A 19,397-nucleotide genomic window follows, 5' to 3' on the forward strand; every position below is an offset into this window, starting at 1 on the left:
CTCGTTCATCAGGGACAAACTTACACTTACACAAAAAAACATCTTATTGATTTTTATCAGCATATTATCTGTGAAAAGCTGCTTTGACACAATGTTCATTTTTAAAGGACAAATTAAAATGAATTGAATTGTTTTTGGAAGCAGCTTTTGCACCTGATGCACAGCAGGAGGTCTCGACTTCTTTGATGGACCCTTGCGAGGCCTGTTCCAAATAGAACCTGTCTTGAAAAAAGATTTTCGCAGCGTGTGCTTCCGGGTTCACAGTGCGTGCTTCCGGGTCGGCAACCACTAACCATCAGCACAACAAAGACGTTTACTTTGGGCCAGATTATCTCAGCCTGCCTGTGCTGGTTCCTGATCTTGTTCCTGATCCGCCTCCATAGTTACTGGTTTGTACTCTGGACCATTTCTTGGTTGGTGTTTTTGCTCTGCACTTTATTGCTCTTGGATTTTGGACTGTTTCTGGATGTTCGGTTTTGGTTCTCCTTGCATTGCTCTGTCTGTTGGCTTTTGGATTTTTGACTGTTTTGATCTATTATGAACTGTGTTTTTTTCCCCGCCTCTTTGGGTCCTCCTTCCAGTCACCCAGATTTCTGAGAGTATAATCTGCCCCTGCACAGAGTTTCTGACACCTGGCCACTGTACTGCAACTCAGTTTCAGGGTGATACTGATCTTCTTACAGCCTCAGCATCTTTGTGGAGAGCAACAATTCTAATTCTCAAATCCTCAGAGACTCTTTACCATGAGGTCCATGTTGAACATCCAGTGGTCAGTATGAGAGAATTGTGCTCAAAGCACCACATTTTAACTGCTCTGATACAAGACACACAACTTTGTATGGTCCTGTCAAGCATACAAAAACATGAACATGACAAAACAGGACATGTCTCGTACAGAAGACATAAATCCTAATCATTTTTGATGGTTGTTGTTTATTAAAATTCAATAAAGGATTTTATTAAATGTCAAATTCGTGCTGGATTAAAAACATGAAAAATATTTTTAGGATCATACATTAGTTTTTCAGATTTTATTCACCAAATACTGGGTGATTTCAGAGGACCGGCTGTAATAGGTCATTCCTTCGATCAATGATTTAAGACAAAAGCGTTCATTCCGCACATAAATCTGTTCAGATACAATGTCAGTCCAAGCAATTACTCGGCGCAAATAATAACCGAAATGCTTTGCTTAAGAACATGAACATCGATTGGCCTGATCCCGATTTCAGCCCGCACGAGACACAGTTTCTTCATCCAGCAAAAAAGACTATTCTGCTGAGTCTATTATTGCTCTGAAGCCCTCTGTAGTTTGCGGTTATTTCCTCGCAGCTTATAATGAAAGCCGGTTTTCTGCGGAGACTCGTGCGAACAACTACATAACGCCTTACGTTTGCTAACCTTATCGCTACTTTGAAAAAAAGAAAAAATATTTCAAATGAAAATAGCAAATCCCACACGCTGTATAACTTGGAGGCAATGCACTTCGCGAGGAGCTGCTGATAAAAAAATAAAAGCCGCAGAGACGCTTTTCGGGTGACGCTTGAAAAAGTTCTCGCATTGTGCAGGTGTCAGCTTCCAACCTTAACTAGCATGATAGTAATAATTACGCTGTCTTTAATTTTGTGCCACTTGAAATGTTCTGGTGGGGTGTGTGTGTGTGTGTGTGTGTGTGTGTGTGTGTGTGTGTGCGCATGCTTTAATATCCGGTCGTTCTTTTTATTCATGAGTCAAGGACGTTCAGACAAGAAACATAGCCAGGTTGCAGGATTCACTTCTGTCATACATACAAAATGTATAGCAATGCAAAGCAATTGCTCACTGTCAAGCTGTGTGTGTGTGTGTGTGTGTGTGTGTGTGTGTGTGTGTGTGTGTGTGTGAGAGAGAGTGTGCATGTGCATTCGTACAGTGCTTTTGTATCTCAGTTGTGCTTATGAAGGAATAATCAGAGAATCCATAACTGCACTAATTAATGCCTACTGCTGCAGCTAAAAGGGCACGCGAAGGCTAATCGATAATCCTCGCGCATTCTGCTCTTTTAAGGTTGAAAACACAAACAGTGTGAAGTCAGGTTCTCTTCTCGTCCTGATATTTTTCTCCTCCGAATAAGGCCTTCGCCAGAACATCATATCCCAGAGGGAGTTCAATCTATTAGATCTATTAAATCTGCTCAAACACGAGCGGTCGCTATGTTTAAGGTCAGATCGTGTGGTGTGTGTGTGTTGAGTATAAAGTGGGTTTAATTGTGCGGCTTTCAAAAAACAAAATGGGATGGAGGGGACGACTGTTTTTTCATGGATGCTTTATTTTATTTAATGTATAATCTAATGAGGAATAAAATAAGATATAATTCAGTGACAGAGTGGTTTAAGACAACTGACATGAAAAATAGCTATTTTTAGGTTTACGTTTTGGCAACTGCCAATAAACCCTTTTCTACACGTGAGCAGGTAAGGGTTAAGGGCCTTGCTCAGGGGCCCAGCAGTGGTTAGCTAAGTTGGATCGTACTGGCTGTTAAGCAATTAATAAACCAATTTAAAACGGATACTTAATAAAACCACAAACACTCCATGTATAATAGAACTGAACTTAATAAAAAAATTAATAAACAGTACTGAGTCATGAACATTTGCTAAAAGAAAAAAAAAGAATATATTAATTATATAAATAAATATTGAGGTAAATATTTCAAACCAAAACAAAAAGTCACTTCACAGCAGCTATTCTGTAAGCAGTGGTTCCCTCAGCAGCCTTGCTTTTCTTTTTCACTTGTAGTAAATAAGGTGAAAACCTGCCAAGTTACAAAGAAAACTGCATATTTCTTTAAATACCTAAAATTACAGTTACACGTCTACACTAATCTAAAACAATTTGAAAACGCAGGGTTTTTTTGTCAAAAAACGTTCCGCATCCACACTTTCGTTTTCGTACGTTTCCCAAAAGTCGCTAATCCACAATGAAATGTCTGAAAAAAGCTTGCGTGATTTCCACCCGACGTTTATTTAATTTCGTTTTTTGAAAAGCCTCCATTTTCACAGTTCATGATGCAACGCAATAATGGAGTTTTCAATTGTATCCAGTTTGGCAGGCGTTTTCAAAAAGCTACGTTTTCTTAAATAAAAAAACAAATTATAATAATAAAAAAGCAGTCTCAGTGAGAATGGAAGGCTAAAACGAAAAATGCACACTTTTAAACGAAAACGTAGATTATACTTTTACAAATCTTTCATAAAAACAAAGGCTCATTTACCTCATCTTCCATATAAGTAACACATCAACACAATCTGACCAATCAGACCCATTCAAAAAGCATTATAAGTGGTCCATAGTCAATTCAATTCAATTTGAGTTTTTACAATAAATATTGTCCAAATGCACCTTGACAGATTTAAACAGATCAGGAAACATAAACTTTCTTTCAGCTTCTCCCATTAGGGGTCGCCACAGCGGATCATCCGCATGTTTGATTTGACACGTTTTTACAATGGATGCCCTTCCTAACGCAACCCTTCCCATTTATCCGGGCTTGGGACCGGCACTAAGAGAGGCTGGGGTTGGTTCCCTGACCGGGGATCGAACCCGCGCCACAGCGGTGAGAGCGCCACATCCTAACCACTAGACCACCAGGGACCCAGATCAGGAAACGTATATTTTATTATCAATCAGTCCCTATGTGTTTATTTCTAATGAGCGAGGCAACTCTGGTGAAGAAAAACCTCCTTAAGAAACCTCGAGAGGAACCCAACTTAAAAGGGAACCCATTCTCATCTGGGTGACACTGAATATCCATTCATTGCACTTCCATCATTGTTGAAGTTATAAACTGTTCACTGGTGGACATAAATGCACTCTATCCATTAGAAAGGCCGCTGGACTTAAGCAGAAGTATGCAGTGACTCTTGAGTAAAATTAGTTTAGGTGTGCAGTGTTTTATCTCCAGCTAACATTTGAATAGATCAGACTATTGAGCATAAAAGCGAATTTCTGAGCGTAATCGTCGTCATCGAGATGCCTGAACGACACGGTGAGCTTCAATAAAGAGGACATTTCATTACAGGACAATTACCCAGAGACGAATAGAACGAATTCGGTTTGCAACCCGGCTATAATGAGAGATTTAATGAGAGCAATGTGCTAGATCGGCATGACCGTTACGGATTAGCGATTTCTGAAACATTTCACCTTTCAAAATGTCTAACCAAGCAAAATATCTTAAAGTTCGGGACAGAAGACAAAATATAAGAGAGAACTTTAAACGCCCAAAGTGGAGAACGTTTCATGTGAGCAGCAGTTACACTGCTCAGTGGGATGAGCGAATGCTGTTTTTTCCTCTTCTTCACCCCTCAGAACTTGATGCACCTCAAAGAAATGTGATCAATCACTTTGTTCTACATGAATTTAGATTTATTAGGGACTCGTCTATGCAGTCGTCTATGCGTTCATGCAGAAACAGGTCAAGAGCTTCGGTTCACTTCAAACTCCAGACTGGGGAAAGAGTGGGATCTTTGTGACTTTGCTAGTGGCATGGTTGATGGTGTCAGATGGGCTGGTTTGAGTTTTACTTATCCCTTGGCATTTCCCTGCATATCACAGTTCTACAGCTTACGCAGAATGGAGCAAAAAAACAGAGACAGGACAGTGCAGATTAGTTCAATCCAAAAGGACTACATTTTTACAGCTATGGGAAGCACATCTCTGACAAATGAAGTGTTTCCAGCCACTGAACTCTTACTCATGAGCTGTTTTTTGTTTTCCGCACCACTCTCTGTAAACTGTAGCGACTGTTGTGTGTGAAAATGGCAGGAGAACAGCCGATTCTAAAATACTCAACTCAGGCCATCTGGTACCAACAACCATGCCATGGGTAAAGTCACAGAGATCTCAATTTCTCCCATTCTATAGTTTGATTGCTTGACCTGAATCTGGATGATGGATGATATATATGTAGTATCTCACAAAAGTGTACACCTCTCACATTTCAGCAACTATTTTATTATATCTTCTTAAGGGACAATACTATAGAAATTGGATATATTTTCGAGTAGTAAATGTGCAGCTTGCAGAGGTGGAAAGTAATGAAGTACAAATCCTGTAATTTTTACTGTGCTTAAGTAGATTTTTCTGATATCAGTACTTTACTTCACTATTCATTTTCCGGACAACTTTTTTACCGCTCATTTTTTACACAAATATCTGTACTTTCTACTTCTTACATTTTCAATCCAGACTCATTACATTAGTTTGAATCTATTTGGTGAATGTTTTTTCTTCTCATTGTGCACCGTTTTCAGTCCATCAACATATTCCCGTCATTGCACGGCTTTTTCAACCTGTATCATTTCCTGGCTCTTATACACGCCAAATGTAGGCTAGTTTACGACGCTAATAATGAGCAAAGCAAAAAGCAACAAGAAGTATGGGGTTAACGTGGATGAGACAGAGGGCGTCAGTGATGTAGACATGAATCATCATCTTTTCTCTGCTTGTGTTCTATATGGTGGTTGTTCAGCCTGGATACATAGCTGGAGAGGTAGTCAGGTATGGATATCAGACCATGAGGCGTCTGAAGTAACAGTCTGCGGCAGGAGAAAGTTGGACCGTATGTGTAAAAGTGTACAAACTAAATCTTTATGTGATGATATACTGCAGCTTCTCCAACATCACTGCATATGAATTTCCTTCCTCAAAGTAGCTTTGAATTCATTCCATTTTCTCCTTGCTTCTGTTTACTTCTGTTAGTTTCCATTCACAAACTATATCTACCTTTTCCGCCTTGTCTGTATTGTTATTGTGTTTTCGGATTTGTTCTTTTATATTTGCATTTGTTATTTACATTTGTTATTTTGTTAGTGTTTTCTAATTTGTTAATTTGTTTTCTGAGTTGTTAATGTGTTTTGCACTTCTCAGCCATCGTACACAAGGCACCTAAGCAAATTTCATTTGATATCTATCTGTCTGTCTGTCTGTCTGTCTGTCTGTCTGTCTGCCTGTCTGTCTGTCTGTCTGTCTGTCTGTCTGTCTGTCTGTCTGCCTGCCTGCCTGCCTGCCTGCCTGCCTGTCTCTGTCTGTCTGTAAATATATATGTATGGCAGAGCTGGAATTTGATCTCACAGCCTTCTAATTACTCACCCAAAGCTTCTTTAGACTGCAAAAATATTTGTGTGCAGAGGTTATGTTTTCTATAAGACGTTTATTAAATGATAACCCTTTTTTCAGCCTTGATATACTATAACATTGTATTAACTGTATTGCAGTAGGTACTGTGTATTTACAAAAATCTCTAATAAGATCTAAAATGTTAGGGGAGATGCATTTAAAACTTTCTGAACTTCAAAATCTGTTCAGAGTGTTGATTAATATCATCAACTCCAAAACACCTACGCAAATGCCAATTTGCTCGTCTGCCATTTTTCGGATGAAAATAAACAGCCATGTTTTGGAAATTCAGGAAAAAAAAAAAAAAAAAACCATAAGCACCACGTCTCAGCGTCACAATACTGGTAAATTCAAACACGTCAATGGGTTATTTTTTGACCCCTTTCCCTTTCTTTTAATGACGTGAGTGTGATGATTAAACAATGACCCTAGACAGTGAGTGCAGAGAAAAAAAACTAAAAAGGAAGTCAGAGAAAAAATCATTCACACTTGTATGAAGGGAATGGGGTGTCATTCTGACAGTCTGTCAGTCAGTGCCTTCCTGTATACTAACAAGAGCTCTCTGCCTCTTTCTCTCCCTTCCTGTCTGTCTCGCTATCTGGAATTGATGGCTCAGGACAGCCTTTCTTAGAGGTGCTGTCTTGATAAGGACACCTGCCAGCTGTGAATCACCTCCTTGGCTTTAGTATATAAGGAGGCTTCTGAGCAAAAAAATAAAAAATATAAAAGTAAATAACAGGACGAAAAAAACAATATCCACAATTTCAGCCATTACGAATGTTTATATTATAGTTAAAATAATATTAAAATATCTTCAGAAGCAACTTATTATCTAAAATGACTTTCATCAAACCTGTTAGTAACACACACACACACATATATATATATATATATGTCTTTTTTAATTATTATTTTTTATTAATAAACAATTTGGGATTAAAATTTTCAAAAATTGAATGATTTGCAAATCTCACAAATCCATAATTCAAAATAAAACAAACAAAAAAACATTAAATGTTTAAACAAATAATTTATTAGGGACTACATTTTGAATTTGATGGCTGTAACACGTCTCAAAAAAGTTGGGACAGGGCCGTGTTTACCCCTGTGTAGTATCACGTCTTCTCTCCGTATGCACCTGGGAACAGAGGAGACCAACTGATGATGTTTTGGGAGAAGAATGTTGTCCCATATGTGTCTGATGCAGGATTCTAGCTGCTTAACGGTTTTGGGTGTCCTTTGTTGTGTTTCTAATTCCATGATGCACCAAATGGTCAAAAGTCTAGACTGCAGAAAGGCCACTTCGAGAAGACATGTTATTGTAATAGATGCAGTTTAGCATTGTTTTGCTCAAATATGCAATGTCTTCTCTGAAAAAGGCATTTTCTGGATGAAAGAGTTTGTTGCTATAAAACTGGTATATACCGTTCAGCATTGATGGAGCCTTTCAAATGTGCAAGCTACCCATAGCACAGACACTAATGCACTCCCATACCATCAGAGATGCAGATCATTTTGACCTTATTTTTTTGCTTAGAATGGCACATTTCCTCAGTTTAAACATTCAATATGTTTTCTATGTTTATTCTACTGTGAATAAAATATGGGATTTATTTACTGACTGACTTCACCCCAACTGATTTTAGAAACGTATTTACAAACAGTTGTATTGGGACAATTGTGTTTAAATTGGTTTCAACAATAAAATGTAAATCTGGTTTAAATGCGTCTTTAGGGACTTTATCCACTTTATTATGTGGCTCATAATCATGAATTACTTGAGGTGCAGTTCATTGAGAATGATCTGTATACAGATAATCAGCACACACGCATCCTAATAAAAAGTCAAAATGAAGAAATAAATAAAGTAAGTGCAGCAAAACGATGTCTCGGATTCGCTTCATTTATTTGGCAACCATGGTTTGGCTCTGCTTGTGCCCTTAAAGAGAAAAATCACTGCAAATAAATGACTCCTGCACCTTCTTTTATCCTCCCGATCTACATGGCATAGAGGACTGCTGAATAGTTGAGGATGAAAATATCATGTTATGAACTTCACACTCGCCAGATCTCAAGCTGTTTAAACACTATGGAGGATTTTGGTGACAGTTCTCCACTGCAGTCATCAGGAACGACTTCCTATAGCACTCATTAGTAGCCCAAGGCTGAATTCAGGCAGTTTACAGACTGTAGATTTGTCTAACTGCTGCTTTGGTTCGTTTTTCAGCCTTAAAGAATCTCTCGATTATAGTCAACACTGTCTATCTTCATATCCGATCAGGAAGACAAAACATGAAATACCAGCAATGACAAATGTTAGCGTCACAGGGTTACAGCTGAATTTGCGGTAAATTCACAACAACTTTTCTTCATTATTTCTTTCCCCTCGGGACAAAAATCGGTTCAGAGAGCTTCAGCTTCATGAGTCTGGCAGTAAGGCTGAAACTTTAGTGTCATCTTTGCCTTTATTCCACTGGCTAAAATATGAAACAATTTTGAAGGCAACTAGCACAAGCTTTCGAAACGTGTTACATTCAAAATAAGCAATCGGCTGGGCATGTTCTTCCACACGCTGTCCTCACGGTGCGGTACTGGGCGCTGTGCAATTCATGCTAACGTCAACGCTTTGTTGAAATGCGACTTGCTTCTGATTCAGTGGCTCTTTTGTTATAATGTACGTAATCGTTATAGACAGTCAACGCTATTTCTCGAATCTTTTGTGGTTACTCATAACGCAGGAACTCCAGCAGGACTTCCAAAAGATCTTGGACTTACCTCGATCGCTGTAGTCATCCACCAGAACAATCTCAGCAATCAGGTGATCGGGAGTTCTGTTAACGATGCTGTGGATAGTGCGCAGGAGAGAACTCCAGCCCTCGTTATGGAACGGAATAATGATGCTGGTGTTGGGGAGATTCTCCAGGTACAGCTTCTGTTTACAGCTGGCGGACAGAGAGAGAGAAAAGGAGGCTGATCAAGACAAAAACACACACGAGGCTGTAAACCATTATCGGCCCATCGACCATTATGTGATTGCGTGTTTGTTTGACCGGAGCGATGTCGCCTCGAGTAGATCTCCTAGCGAACTCTGTGAGTGTCTGGGAATGAAGCTGCGCAGAACTCGGGTCGTAAATCAGCGTTTTAAAAAGCCTTGTCGCTCCCCCTGCTCTAATAAAGCACTCCGAAATCCGCGCCTTAATTCACTTTCAACAAAGATTGAAGTGGCAGATGAGGCGACGCTTTACAGCTCACACCAGTCTCTAATTCACCACCCTGACAACGCTGACACACGGCCCATTATTTATAGCTTACACAACAACCAGACAAACTGCAGCCTTAGAGAGCTCTGCCTTAAATAGATTCTCACCGGATATTCAAAGGTAAACAAAAACGACTGATCTGAAAATTTGATTCCGGAAACAAACCGCTGGTAAGTAGAAGTGAACAGAAGCATATGCTACTGTGTAAATAGGTTAATAGATGAAAGATTTATATATAAATGTGTGTGTGTGTGTGTGTGTGTGTGTGTAAGCATGTCTTTTTTACAATCAATATAATTTTTTTTAAAGATATGTTCTACTTACTTTAGCATACTTTAACTATCTTGTGTGTTTCTGAAATACATACATTAATTTATTGATCCATTCAATTTATTTATTCACAAATTAATTAATTCCTTCCATCCTCCATTCATTCATTTATTCACAAATATAGAGCCACATCACACAACACAGAGCTACATAACACAACACAGAGCTACATCACACAACACAGAGCTACATAACACAACACAGAGCTACATCACACAACATAGAGCTACATAACAAAACACAAAGATACATCACACAACACAGAGCTACATCACACAACATAGAGCTACATAACAAAACACAAAGATACATCACACAACACAGAGCTACATCACACAACATAGAGCTACATAACAAAACACAAAGATACATCACACAACACAGAGCTACATCACACAACATAGAGCTACATAACAAAACACAAAGATACATCACAGAACACAGAGCTACATCACACAACACAGAGCTACATAACAAAACACAAAGATACATCACACAACACAGAGCTACATACCAGAACACAGAGCTACATAACACAACACAGAGCTACATAACAAAACACAGAGCTACATAACACAACATAGAGCTACATCACACAACACAGAGCTACATCATACAACACAGAGCTACATAACACAACACAGAGCTACATCACACAACACAGAGCTACATCACACAACAGAGAGCTACATAACAGAGCACAGAGCTACATTATACAACAGAGAGCTACATAACAGAGCACAGAGCTACATCATACAACACAGAGCTACTTAACACTATATAGAGCAACATCACAACATATCAGAACACAGAGCTACATCACACAACATAGAGCTACATAAAAGAACACAGCTACATAACACAACATAGAGCTACATAACAGAACACAGAGCTACATCACACAACACAGAGCTACGTCACACAACATAGAGCTAACAGATAATGTAAGTGTCCTCGCCACATAAAGTGCATTGTGTGCAGCCGAGTGCAAACAGTGCAGACAAAAGACAGTGCAAAACAAACAACACAAGACAGATTCACTCAACACAAAATAGCGCCACCAGTAAAAGTATAATGTGTGCAGTCAATATGCTTGTGAGGGAACAATTCACTACCTTGCACATGCAAAACGAATAACCCCTAATATCTGGCTATTCTGAGTGATCCTTCCAAAGAATCACACGGACTGAAGTTTAAAGACAAGTGTGTAACGTTTACAGAGACCGTATCCAGGTCACAACGCACAATCCAGGTCAAAGATGGCGCTACGTCATCCAATTAAGCACCAGTCTGACAAGGGAGACGGGAGACAGACAGCACACAGAGGTAGAAGTTTAGGTGCGAGGTGAACAGTCACAATCTGATCCCTGTGGTGACAATCTGTCTAGTGTTTCTTTGTGAAAGCATATTTGGCCTTCCTGCTATAGCTATTCCAAATTTCTGAACCAAACAGGGGTCTGACTGCTGTACTTTAAAGAAAAAGAAAATAGGGGAAATGGTGTCTTTTCGGTGTATAAGATTTTTTATGGGGCTTTATGAAATCTCCTGAGGGGTCCTAGAGTGATCCGGTCCACTGTTGGCTTGCTTGCGGTAAGCAGAAATAAATGTAAATCAGCTCTGCAAAAACTACATGTACCAGCCCTTGATCAATAACTACATTATACAGGCAAATATTTGTGCACACCGAACCGTCATATCCAGCTGCGTTTTTTAAATTTTTCATTCTAGGTTTGAGGTTTAGGTTTTGGTGTTCCTCGTTCAGTTAAGATCAGGGCTCTGTTTTAGGACACTCCATCCCTAGCACGTCATGTCTTCATGGAACTTGCTTTGTGCACAGCTGCATTATCACGCTGTGGAAGAATTTGCTCAAGTCGCACCACCAAGCTGTCAATGCTGGGCCCTGGGGCAAGGCCCCTAACCCTCAATTGCTCGGCTGTATAACTGAGATTTGTTGCTTGTCAAACTGTACAAACATGATCCTCGTGTCCCACTGTAGTAGGCTCCAAGTTGTCATAAAAACAGACAAGAAAAAAAATCTCATCGGATCGATGAAACTTCGGATTGTTTTTTCTTCTTTTTGACGTGCCTACACCCGCATTCTCTCGCTAACGGTAGCCTGTCAGAAAACAAAAACAATCTGTAGCGTTCATGTTGTTCATAACATGCCTTGGTAATAAAAACGTCATACACACACTCACTCAATAAGTTTCTCTTCTCGCTGTATTGTCCACCTGACCTGTTTCGATATTTTCCCTGAGGTGATTTGAAGTTGTGGCACTAATCGCATCATCAGATCCGGTGCTCCTATTGGTACTTGGTTTGAGGAAGTACCTGAAATCTTCTGACACTGCCAGAATTCCATTGAAGGGAACACAAATTAATCATTTACTAATTGGCATTAATCGGCTGTCGGTGAACAAATCAGCGAACGAAGGCTACAGATTTTACCCTTGGATTATAGGAATGTTTTAGGATTTAAAAAAATGTCACTCCGACAAACGAAACATGTTCAAAATCACACAATGTGCACCTGGTTTTAGTTTCAGCGAAAGGAAACTCTAATGTTACAGCCAGTGTTAGCCTAAAAAATTGTAACTAGTTACAGTTACTCGTTACTTCATTTAAAAAGTAACTAAATTACTTTGTTGATTACTTACACCAAAAAGTAATGTGTTACTGTTAAAAGTAACTTTTTAGTTACTTTTTTAAAGAACCTTCTTTAATGTTCACATTAATGCCCTTTTATGCGTTATGGTCTACAAACACAAAACTGACTTAAACACAAAGTCATTTTTAAACACTATTTTATTAAAGTCAGAGCAGCACACACTGAATATATCACAAGGATTTCTGAAATAAATAACAAAACAAGCTGAATAATATATTCACAATCAAAAACTAAAGTGGCTTCTGCATCATAAAAGCTGTTGTGTTGAGCTCTTAAACATGTTCCTATCACAGCTGAAGTATGAAAACTATCAACAATGTAGAACAGAACACCGGGTTAGCTTCTAGCTTCTAGCTTTGTAGAGGCGTGGAGTTTCTGGAGGAGCTTCGACAGATTGGAGTTGCTGTTTATCGCAGTAGATACGACCTTCAAACCAGAAAGACACAGCTTACATTTGACTAAAAAGTTTTTGTATTTCCACTTTGAGAAACTCGTCTTGCTCTCGCCTCGACTCGCCATTACTGCCGCACAGACCTGAATAAACGGAGACACGCCCACAGTGCGTCTTCTTCGTGTTTACAGTGGTTCATCCACCAATCCTACAATGCATCTCTGCTGTAAACAGGTTAGGCTGTAGTCTACACTTCAGGCAAAATTAATTCATTTAAAAAAGTAACGGGTAACGCACCATACGTTAAAAAGTATTAGTTACTGTCAAAAGTAACTGCACCACTAGTAACGCGTTATTGCCAAACACTGGTGTGCATCTGCTTTTAGTTTCAGCGAAAGGGAACTCTAATGTTACAGCATACAAAGAAATTCTAGACAATTGCATGCTTTTTACTTGGAATTTGAAAAGAAGCACACGAGTGTTATAGTCAGATGTGCATACACTTTTGGATCTGTTTCCATGACAATTGGTCAAATCTCAGAGCTCCTTTTTTTAACCTACTGTACACTCCAGCTTGCAGAGGCCAGTTGTTTCTTTTTGGTTCCTGTGGATAAAAAAAGGCAGTGGCATTGTCGAAATCTACAAAATGAGATAACCCTAACCCACAAATTTCGGTCTCCGGCCCCTTCTGCTCCCATTCTCATGGTTGCCGATCGTGTTTGGAACAAATGCTGTGTGTATTAGTTTCTAATAAGTCTCCCTTTTTGAAACCCTGATGCTCCGTTGTGTCTTGAGAATACTTTATAGATCCTACAACAAAATTGTTACTTTTTCAGTAAGATGCCATGCAACAGTACCCTTACCAAAGTTAAGGACCTTGCTTAAGGGCTTAAGAGAGGCGATACCGAGGCTTGAACCCCCCCAACCTTCCAGGCAGTAACCCAGAGCCCTAACCACTGAGCTAACACATCACCTCAAATAAACGGATATTCAATTTAATTCATTTATTTCTATAGCGCTTTTTACAATGGACATTGTCCCAAAGCAGCTTTACAGAATGTAAGAACTCTAGAACAAAAATTGTGATAAGATGTGTATTTATCTCCGAAGAGCACGCCTTGGGCGACTTGGGGCGACCGTGACAAGGAAAAACTCTCTTAGATCTTAAGAAACTTTGAGAGGAACCAGACTCCAAAAGGAAACCCATCGTCATTTGTGTGACACCAAGAGTATGATTATAAATCATTGAAAAAAATGTACCGTAATTTAAACCTGACTATAAAGCACACCCATATATAAGCCGCATCCACTGAATTTTACTTAGACGAAAGACACGTTACACACGGTGTAATGGGTGAAATATGTTGCGCTTCCTTTAGGAGCATAGCGGAATTTTGGGAATAGCCTGGCACTGGATTTTTCCGGTATTACTGCGTGTGTGCAAGACTGAGAATTATGTCCTTATTATTTTCGGATGCTGATTTCTAAGTTTCTTTGACTAACAAGTAACGCTGTTGCCAAGAAAAATAAAAAAGCACGAGTTTTGGAAACCTGTCTGTGCTTATATGATTTCTGTTGCAGCTGGAGTTAGTGAGCTCTCCCTTCACCCAGACTCAACATGCTACAACGGCTTGTATCTAAACAGTAGCCTACCAAGAAAGTCATTGTTCACTGTCTTCCTCCTTCCTTTCACAACTATTTCTCTCGGGAGTTTATCTTTTGGCATTGTCGTGGGTTTAAAAAAAAAAAAAACTTTTTTTCTCCCGATGCCGTGCAGCTCAGAACACAGGTGAGGTGCGTTTTTTCGTTTCCGTTCGGAAATTTCATTGGTCTAATGTTATGGGGTTCAGTTTTTTGGCTTGAAGTTTGTGGAACCCAGGAAAAATTCATAAATTAGCCGCTTCGTTGTTTAAGCCGCGGGGTTCAAAACGTGGGAAAAAAGTAGCGGCTTATAGTCCGAAAAATACGGTAATAAAAAAAAACAACTGATACAGTTATTTGGAGTTGTGGAAACTCCTCCATGGCCCCCCTCACTTCAACTTTATTTCTAAAATATTACACTTTTAAAGGGGATTTATTTTCCCCATTTTACAGCTAGGTGTGTAGAGTTTGCTTGGATTTATTTATTCATTTTTTTGATGTAATGATATGTACTGTAAACTGGCGGCTCAGTGCATACTGAATGACAAAGCTTTCAATTTTCCATCTGCTCGCAACACTGAATTTATAGCTGCATTACTCTTAGTGTGTCACCTGCCACAGTAACACACACTCACTCCAGCTTCCATGCTGAGCTGCTGAGTCACAGAGTGGGCCATTTTTACACACCCTTCTTCCCGTTTCTGCATTTTTGTGTTGTTTTTCCCCGATATTTAACAAGATGCGCTCTCCGCTCCTGTTTCGAGCCGCTTTCGTCGTCAGAGACCAGCATTCCACGTCCAGCATGCAGAGCTGCACGCATCCACGGGGCCTGAAAATAAACAGACGTGCACCAGAAACGAGGCCTGAATTGGGAACCGCGTTAGCACAGCTGTGATCGGGGTCTGAAAAGGTGCTTTGTGTTTCAAATCGGCCTTCCTGAAGATAAAGTAGGACTGAACTCCATTCTTGATCCATGCCCAGCTTTTCACTCGTTTAAGAAGAAGCCAGAGCGGATCTTTCATTATCGATGGGACTGTAAGTCTTTGACCCTCAGCTACATGAGTTATAAGTGGATTTGTTTTTGCCAGAGGAAAATCCATAGCTGGGGGAAAAAAAAGCACTTTCATGAGCAGCAAATCGTGGTTAGTCTTCAGAGAACAATTAACGGTCAGTCCATCGAAGAGCTCATTTATTGAAGGAGTGAAAGCGAAACTGGGTGATCGGATCCAGAGTAATACGCGCCTGGTCTTTACCTTTTAGATGAAAGAGACCTAATAACTGTAGTGTGAAGTGCACCGAAAGGAGATAAGATGTAAAAACCGGAGGTATTTATACAGCACTTTTCATCTTGAGGTCAAAATCTTAATGTGCTTAATGATATCTATCATTTTAAGTAGGACCAAAGTTTGTTCCCCCGTTCACACTCACTCACCGTTCGATCTACGGTTCATTCTGGCGATCATCCCTGGACTATCTGTGTTTCAGAGTATACTCGTTTTCCAGTTAATGCTGCTTCCTAGCTTCTATTTGTTTCCCAAGGCTAATAAACGTCCCATTCGTATTCTGGTTTCCGACTCTTTATCACTCATGAGAAAGCATCTAGACTAAAAACAAGATTACTATTAAAATCAAGATCACACATGCATACGTATTGTCAATTATAAAAAAAAAGGAAGACCGTCTCGTAACGCACAGTAGTTACGATGCAAAAAAAGAGCAAAATCATCACTTGCTGTTTCTCAAAATACTTGAACTTATTGCAACATAAAACATCATCGAACGTATTGTGTCATTTGTGAACACAAAGATGTTTAATATGAGAAACTGAAATTAATCTACAGAACAACTTAGTAAAAAGCTTTTAGTACTTTGTATGAAGAACAAAGTTCCAATAAATAATAACTATGCTGGACAACCAGGCACAAAACCTGTTTTTTCCTGCAGGCTATACTCAGCGTGAACAATTAAAATATTCATAACTACACACTGTCCATCATAACTGACATTTGTAAATATAACCTAATGGTCCATTTGTAAACTGCACATATGTAAATAACATCTGTACATTCATTTAAACAATATTTCTACTCTGTATATACTGCAGTATTTAACTGTCTGGTTTACAATTCTGTTACATTGTGTCTGTACTTCTCCTGCACTGGAAGTTTCTGAGTCCAAGTCAAATTCCTCGTGTGTGTAAACATACTTGGTAATAAAGCTATTTCTGATTCTGATAATGTTTAGAGATAGTGTGGTGACTTAATACTGCAGACTCTTAGAATCTATTATTAGGTTGTAAATCAATGTGTTGGTGTCCACATAAAACTAGCATTTGAAATAAATAAGTCCTTAGTGTGATTATTTAGCACATTTTACTATTCAACCTTAAAACCAGTTATTACAGCTATAATAAAGTCTAAAAAAATACAAGGCCTCAAATGCTGGTAATTAAACTCAATTTGCAGGTTTAATAACTTTACACTTTACTATCTAAGCAAGAAAAAAAGATAATCATAATAATCTTTTATAATTGGATCTTGCATAGTATTTTATTATTAATATAAATTATTTATTTTTATGATGAGAGTATAGCACTTTTTTTTCCCCATTGGAAACTGTCTCAAAGCAGCTTTATAGAATGTATAAAGTATACGACAAAATTCACTTATATTTAAATGAATGTGTATTTATCCCTAATGAGCAGCCTGGGGGCAACTGTGGCAAGGAAAAACTCCTTTAGATGGTATAAGGAAGAAACCTTGAGAGTCCAAGTTCAAGGTTATTTCTCTAGCGCTTTTCACAATGGACATTGTCTCAAAGCAGCTTTACAAAAGTTAAGAATTGAAGTGAATGATGTGTATTTATCCCTGATGAGCAGCCATGGTGACGGTGGCAAGGAAAAACTCCCTTAGATGTTGAAGAAACCTTGAGAGGAACCAGACTCAAAAGGGGAACCCATCCTCATTTGGGTGACATCAAGAGTTTGATCATAAATCTTTCAACAATACAGAACACTGGAGAGTGAGAACTAACATGAGCAGTGGAATGTGTGATTATGGGTAATGTCCTTTCTCCATTCTGTTGATGATGTGGAACCAGAAGCTACTGAGCAACTCATAAAATAGTTCAACATCTGAGATCATCATAGATCCAACACCAGCTTCTCAATGCCAGAGCCTTTAAAAATTAGGGTTCGGGGTGTTTGCGGGGTCGCCATATACTTCTTTGAAGGTCTACAATCTTCATGTGGATGGATACAACTGGAGCTGGTGCAACTTCGGGATGCCTTGTGATGGGTAGAGAAAGAAAAGCAGTGGAGAGGAATTAGTGTAGCTGCTGTTTACTCTTGACTTTCTTGCCTTTGGAAGGTTGATGCATTGTGACACTGAAGGGACAGTGCAGGAAAGACAGCCACGTTCTCTCCATGCTCTGAGCTTAAGGTTATCTGATTACTGATATGCTGGTAGTTATAGAAAATTCCCTATTGGCTGCTAACTATGATAATGAGTACTGTAGTTAGTGACAAGGTCCTGAGCTTGTTACAATCCATGAAAGTAAATGCACTGAGATGTTGCATTATGGCATCACCAGATTGATCAACAATACAAGGTGAAGTAGTCAATGGCTCAGGACCGCTGTTTGCATAAACTGTTCTGCATTTAACTGTATAAACATTACTGAACAGCACACCTCGGAAATGATGGAACTGTAATTAATAGACCTTCAATGCCAACCTGATAAAAATGGGTTCCATTTTAGGTCTCTTCAAGGTTTCTTATGCCCTCTCGAAGAGGTTTTGCTACAGTCGCCATTGGCTCACTCATTAGGGATAAACTTAAAATGACAAGGGTTAGGGTTAGTTATACCACTTTATAACCTCTTTATCTCTGTAAAGCTGCTTTGGGACAATGTTCATTGTTAAAAGCGCTAGATCAGGGCCATTTCTAGACTTTTCAGGCACCTTAGGCGAGATTCCTATTTTTACCACCCCATCCAAAGGCTCTACCCTGCAACCGCATTGCTCCAGTGCCAAACCATACAAATCAATCACAACCTTCCATAAAAAAAGTTAAACACATTTAATAATAATTGCAAAATTGCCTGAATTTAAGTATGTAACATATACTGTGTAAACTATAGCAGAAAAACAGGTAAATACATTTCAGTGGGCGAGGGTGGCGGTGGGGCAGGGGGCGCTATGCCTAGAAATGGTCATGTGCTATAAATCTGAATTGAATTATATTAAGTAGTACACAATGCACTGCTGTCAGTTTGCTCATCAATTTGATCTCAAATTAATTTGATCTTATAAATAAAATCGTAACTGATTAGAATATGACAAACGTGGAATGCCAGCACAGAGAATGAGCTGGTGTGAAGGGCTAGGGGACCTCCACAATCCAGTTTCTGTTGCCATGTGCTTTGGTTTTGATGTCGATATGTGCCACGTCTCCACCATTGTCTTATATTTGGTTTTTGTGTTTTCCCCACTCACAGCTGTTCCCTCTTCCGTGTCCATTAGCTTGTTTTTAAAGTACCCCAATGCCCCAAAGGATATAAAAAACAGAGCATAAATGGTCTGATCACCTGCTCATTATGAAAACAAATCAAATGAAATCCCAACATACATCGTTTTTGGTGTTCTCTCAGACTTAAGACTATATAAATAAAACAAATTCCTTATTCTAATATACAAACTCAATCCCAAAAAAGTTGGGACACTTTGTAAAATGTAAAAAAAAAAAAACAGAAAGCAATGATTTGAAAATCTCATAATCCCCATATATTATTTCACAATTGCAAAATAGAAATCATTTTAAAACATGTGTGAACATAATCCAGTAACGCCGCTATCCTTTGTGGGCCACAGATCATTTCAAATATACTGAGGCGAAGTGGAAAACAGGTCTGTGGTCAGACGGCTCAAAATGTTAAATTCTTTTTGGAAACC

General features: G+C 39.0%; 1 protein-coding gene across 1 annotated transcript in view; it reads right to left on the minus strand.

The window, feature by feature from the left end:
- The window catches only part of galntl6 (polypeptide N-acetylgalactosaminyltransferase like 6), a 290,808-nt gene that overhangs the window by 187,140 nt on the left and 84,271 nt on the right, over nucleotides 1–19,397 (minus strand). Inside the window, exon 5 of the mRNA XM_046838264.1 lies at nucleotides 8,932–9,098. Coding sequence (XP_046694220.1) covers nucleotides 8,932–9,098 — 167 coding nt within the window. The remainder of the gene's footprint in view (nucleotides 1–8,931; nucleotides 9,099–19,397) is intronic.

Source organism: Silurus meridionalis, chromosome 2, assembly GCF_014805685.1.
Source record: "Silurus meridionalis isolate SWU-2019-XX chromosome 2, ASM1480568v1, whole genome shotgun sequence".
In the NCBI taxonomy this organism is placed as follows: Eukaryota; Metazoa; Chordata; class Actinopteri; order Siluriformes; family Siluridae; genus Silurus; species Silurus meridionalis.